We start from the raw sequence: 5252 nt of genomic DNA on the forward strand, positions 1-5252 counted from the left end.
CAATTACAAAATGTCTTTGAAGTTAACAATACACAATTTATATATTTATCATAAAAACCATACATAAAAAGACACAGATGTAAAAAGATGAGGTTGTACAAACAGTTTAAATTAAGGGATTTCATTAGTTTTTGTCTTAGAAGCTAAAGGTATGAGATAAAGCCCTGGTTTGTAAAATAACGCATTCAGATTATCTGACCCAAAAAGAAACTGAAGGAAGAAAACAAGCCGAAAATGTGCCAGTAAACTATATTATTCCTTCACAAATTTAATCTCATTATGTTTCCTTTAGAGGTTCTCAAGAGTGTGGCTGGATAATAGAAGTGATATCTTTATGATTTTGTGAATAATGGGTTTTATTAGTATTAAGTTAAAGCAAACAGCCAGAACAATACATATGCAACTTCTACTACACACAATATAAAGAATGTAAATTATAACCTCTGTAAAACAAAAGAAACAGTACTGGAAAAGCCAACACAGTGGTTATGGATTATTCCACCCCTGATACGAGGCTGGGTTCTGTGTTTTGAGAGCAGTTGTTGTTTGCTTATTTCAACTGAAATAGGGTGAAATACATAATCAAGTATAAAGAAAAAGTTAATGGAGTTACATGGATTCTACGAGAACAAACTCTAGATTAGTAAGGAAAAAAAAAAAAAAAAAAGACAGTTCACCTAAGTAAAAGAGAATAAAAGCGGGCTCAGGTTTGAGTTTTTAGTGGTGAGGGACAATGGGAGAAATTACCCAGGATTTTTGTAACAATTCTTTTAATAATACACCACTTTCATAACAGAAGTGTTTTACACTTGCACAATGTTAATAACTTTATTATACATGGAAGCCTGTAATAGGCTGATTACACAATAAGACTGCAAACAACCACTGGTACTTTCCTGACACCAGGAAAGTACATTAAGACTGAAACATCACCAAGAGTACATAAAAACCCATCAGCATAAACATCACCAAAATTACATTAAAAAACTAATCAAAAAATACATTTGCAAAAAGTGGTTTAGAGCAGTGCCACTGCCTTTCAGCAGCTTTGAATGGCCACCAGTATTTCTAGGTTTCCATGGCTCCACAGGCATCAATGAGGATTCACATATAATAAATAATGTACCACAAAATATACATAAAGTAAGGCAATAATTCCAAAGAAAAGTTCTGTTGATATTAACAAGCCACGCAAGTTCTACTCTTGTAGTTGACGCCATCACCAGAAACCTTTGATGGAATTGCAGCCTTGGGCCCTAAAAGCCTGCAGTGATGAACTGCTGCAAACCCCTACATGCATAAAGAGCCCCAGCAACGCCACTGGTGGCTGCTGGGCACAGGGGGGCAGGTGAGCTGATCCTGATGCAGGACAGGGGCCTCTGGAGGTACAATCAGGAGTATATTATTTCTTATCGTACGTGGAAGCCTCGACATAATTCTAAAACGTGGGTGTTTATTGATCATAATCTGATGTCATAAGACATCAGAAAGTACATCACAGGATATGCACTTTCTGGAATGTAACTCTTTTTAAACGCTAGCTATTACGCTGGGGAGAGAGCGAGGAAGGAAGAAGGGGAATAAAAGATGTAAAGAGAGGGTAGGGAAAACCCAGTATCAGGTCCGGAGGAACTGGGAGGGCAAAAGAAGAGGGGAACCTTACACACCAAAAGAACGTGGAAAAGGGGAAGAGCAAGAGACTGACTTTTTTGAACCATGTATAATAAATAATGTATCCCAAAAGCATATCTGGATTACGACTGTAGTTTCAAGTTGGGGTTCTAATGACATGAACCAGACGCACATGTTTTGTTCTCGCGGTTTGTGTCAGCAGAATCTCTTTACAGAATTACAGTCTTAAGCAGGAGTTCTGGGGACATTATGGTTTACATTAAAGCTACCATTCTGGGCCCTCTGTACGGACCCAAGAATATCTGCTCCACCTGCCTGGAATGAACATCACCTGGAAGAATAGGAGTACTTTAAAAACAACAAGATTTAGGTAGCAAACTTCTTTCAGATCAGCCCAGGCAAAAGGGACAGCAATTTGAAATGTGATAGATCCCTTCATCAAAAAGCTGAGATATATTTGTCACTATCTGTGGAATTGGAAGTTCCAATACACTACTGGTGCATAGAATTCCCATGCTTCGTTACACTTTCCTGAGAGTAAAGCAATTAGAATAAACCTTAGTCCTAGGAACAAAGTTAATTTTTTGCATTTTAAACTTTTGGGCTATTCCCTGATGATCTACATAATGTAAATTCGACTGCTAAACATTGTCACTTGAACAAAAACACTATTTTAGTCTATTGATTTTTGATTAAAAACCATAATAAACTGATCTAAAAAAAAAAAAATCGCACTAACAAAGTAAACTAAATATGAAAAGTTGCATTGAAAGGGCATGTTACATTATTCTTAAAAGGACCGTGTAGAAACATTCCAATGGCAGTGTTATCAAAGTAAAAACAAAATTACATTAACAAGACCCCACAGCCTGGTCACAGCTGGGACCTTACCTGTAACTCTGGCTGGTTGGGGTCTTTACTCGTGTACTACATGGCTCGTTTACATCAGACATCATATTTGTATACCCTGAGAAATCTGACACTGAAGTCCTTACTCTATGGTCCACTTCCCCATTAGAGTTAGTGATAAAAGTCATTGGCACCCTGCTGCCCGACTTAAACTGAGAACCAAACGCTTGTGCAAAGTTCTCGATCTGGTAGGTTGCTCTAGGCTCTACGTCCTTCTGAGGATCTATCTGGCTAGTTAACTCCTGAGATGGGATCTGAAAGCTCGTTGAGGATTCTAAGTTTTTCTGTTCCTTCTGGCCAGTCAATTTCTGAGATGTCGACTGATAGTTAGATGAAGTCTCTAAGTTTTTCTGCGGATCAATGAGATCATCCAGCTCTTGAGAAGGAGTCAACTGTTGATGCGTAGCCTCCAAAGCAGACAAATAGAAGCCTGGCTGAGATCCAAGCAACATCCCAAATGGAGGTTTTGGCAATGCAGTCGGCAATACTGAGGTAACGGATTGGCTGAAGCCACACTCAAGCGGAGACGTAGTGTATATCTGTTTGTCTTGAAAAAGAGTGTGGTTATGGAGAGTCGAAGACAAGCTAACGAACTGGAAGCTGGGTCCAAAAGCAAAACCAGTGCTATTGGTTGTTCTTTCAAAGGCTTGCTGGAGGTATTTGGAGTATTCTTGCAACATGCTTGCCTTATCGTTCGAAACTGTTTGAGAGTTAGGGCTCAAGTTTTCTTCCTGAACCATTTCTGAATGTTCTCCCGAGGTGTGCAAGTCCACACGCTGTTCAGTTATGCTGAAAGGATCTTCTTTCTGACCTTCCGATTTGTGAGAGTACTGGTCCAAAAGGCTCTGTAAGACTTCATCAGGAATACCAGACTTGTCGTGGCAAGACTTTATTTCACTATTTAAAGATGCTGAATCAATAAGAGACAACGGAGTTTCGTTATCCATAACACTAACACCTGCAGACTGGATGACGGACTGCTGGGAAGTCATGTGTCCGACATTGATTGAAAAGGCACTGTTACTGCTTGCAGTTTGTAGGTATCTTCTTTTCTTTGAAAACTGCATGGCATCATCATAATTGCTACTTATCTGACCTGGTTTACCACCTGTACTTTGGAGAAGGCCAATAGTTTCTACACCGGTATTGGCTCCTAGGCCTAGAGAGCCGCTTTGTTTTCCAGACAGTGGTTTCTGCCCCAAAATATCTGGCAGCGGCGACACAAAATTAAGGTAATTTTTGTCTGCCTGTTTTCTGCTTCCTTTTTTCAGGATCAATTTTGGCACCTTTTTCTGCAGTTCATCTACGCCTGTGCCAACTAGGCCACCACCGGAAGACACAATAGGGATATCGACTGCATAATTTGGCATGGCCACATTACTCGTAACTTGAGATTCAGTTACTTTGCCGCTACACTTATTTCCTTTGTTTTCAGCGGATACGCTTTTTGCTTTACTTTTTCTCCTTGAGGAACTTGTATTTCCCTGAGACAACGCAGCCAAGCTACCCACGTTACTCGACGATCCAGGCTCCGTTCCAGCACCTGCTTTACCTATGGCTTCACCACACGTTCTTCTGTGCTTCAACAGTCTATCAGTCCTCGAAAAATACTGCTGACAAGTGTCGCATTTGTATGGCTTTTCTCCGCTATGCGTCCTCTTGTGTCTCTCCATGTGGTACTTCTGGATGAACTTCATACTGCACTGGTCGCACCCAAACGGCTTCTCCCTGCTGTGGATCTTCTCGTGCCGCTGCAGCAAGTACTTCTGGATGAAGCCCATGCTGCACTGGCCGCACTGGAAGGGCCTCTCCCCGGTGTGGATGAGCACGTGTCTGCGCAAGTGGTAGGAGCTCCTGAAGGCAGCGCTGCAGTGCTCGCAGACGTGAGGTTTCTGACTGGGGGACGCGGCGGCGCCGTCCCCGTCTCCCACCAGGGGGGGCTTGGACGAAGCGCCGGGCTTCCGCTTGGCTTTGATTCCCTGAGTTTCTGGCTTTGGCCTCTTCGCCTTCTTGACCTGGGCGTCGTGCTTGGGCTCGGGCCGGGCCGGGTCGCGCTGCGGGGGCAGGTGCGGGAGCAGCCCCAGGTCCTGCAGCGCGCCCTGCCCGCCGCCCTCGGGCGCGGGGGGCCCGTCCTCGGCCGCGAACAGCCCGCCGTAGCGCTGCGGCCGCTCCTCCTCGGGCTCGCTCGGCTTCTCCTGCTTGATGCTCGCCAGGGACTGCAGGAAGCCCCAGGGGCTCCTCTGCGCGGGGGCGGCGGGGAAGGCGCCCGCCGGCTCCTTCTTGAAGGCGCCGTCCTGCGCCGGGGGGGGCTCGGGGGGCAGCGCGCACGGCGGGGGGGGCGCGGCCGCGCGGGCGAAGCTGGTGACCGGGGGCAGCCGGTGGTTGAACATCACCATCCCGGGGGGGAACGCGGGCTCCATGGCCGCCGCCCTCTTGCCGCCGCCGAGGAAGCCGCCGCCGAGTTTCATCCCCCGGGAAGGGCGGGCCGAGAGCGGGCGCGGCCCGGAGGGATGGGGGGGGGGGGGGGGGGCGGCTGCGGGACCCGCCGCCCCGCTCAGCGCCGCGGCCCCGCGCCCGCCCCGCGCCCGCCGCCCGGGCGCATCGCCGCCGCCCCGCCCTGCCCGGGCCGCACTTACGGCTCCCGCCGCCGCCGCCGCTTAAAAATAACGCCGCGTCCGCTCCACAATGGAATTAGCAGCCCCTGCGCCCCG

The 5252-nt window shown here is 46.7% G+C and overlaps 1 protein-coding gene across 1 annotated transcript; it reads right to left on the bottom strand.

The window, feature by feature from the left end:
• Positions 1-814: 814 nt before the first annotated feature.
• ZNF281 (zinc finger protein 281) lies at positions 815-5019 on the bottom strand. Its single transcript, XM_069862491.1, has one exon. The coding sequence runs from the start codon at positions 5007-5009 to the stop codon at positions 2520-2522; it is 2490 nt and encodes an 829-aa protein (XP_069718592.1). The 5' UTR covers positions 5010-5019; the 3' UTR covers positions 815-2519.
• Between the last annotated feature and the right edge of the window lie 233 nt (positions 5020-5252).

The sequence above is a fragment of the Phaenicophaeus curvirostris genome, chromosome 8, assembly GCF_032191515.1.
Source record: "Phaenicophaeus curvirostris isolate KB17595 chromosome 8, BPBGC_Pcur_1.0, whole genome shotgun sequence".
Classification (NCBI taxonomy): Eukaryota; Metazoa; Chordata; class Aves; order Cuculiformes; family Cuculidae; genus Phaenicophaeus; species Phaenicophaeus curvirostris.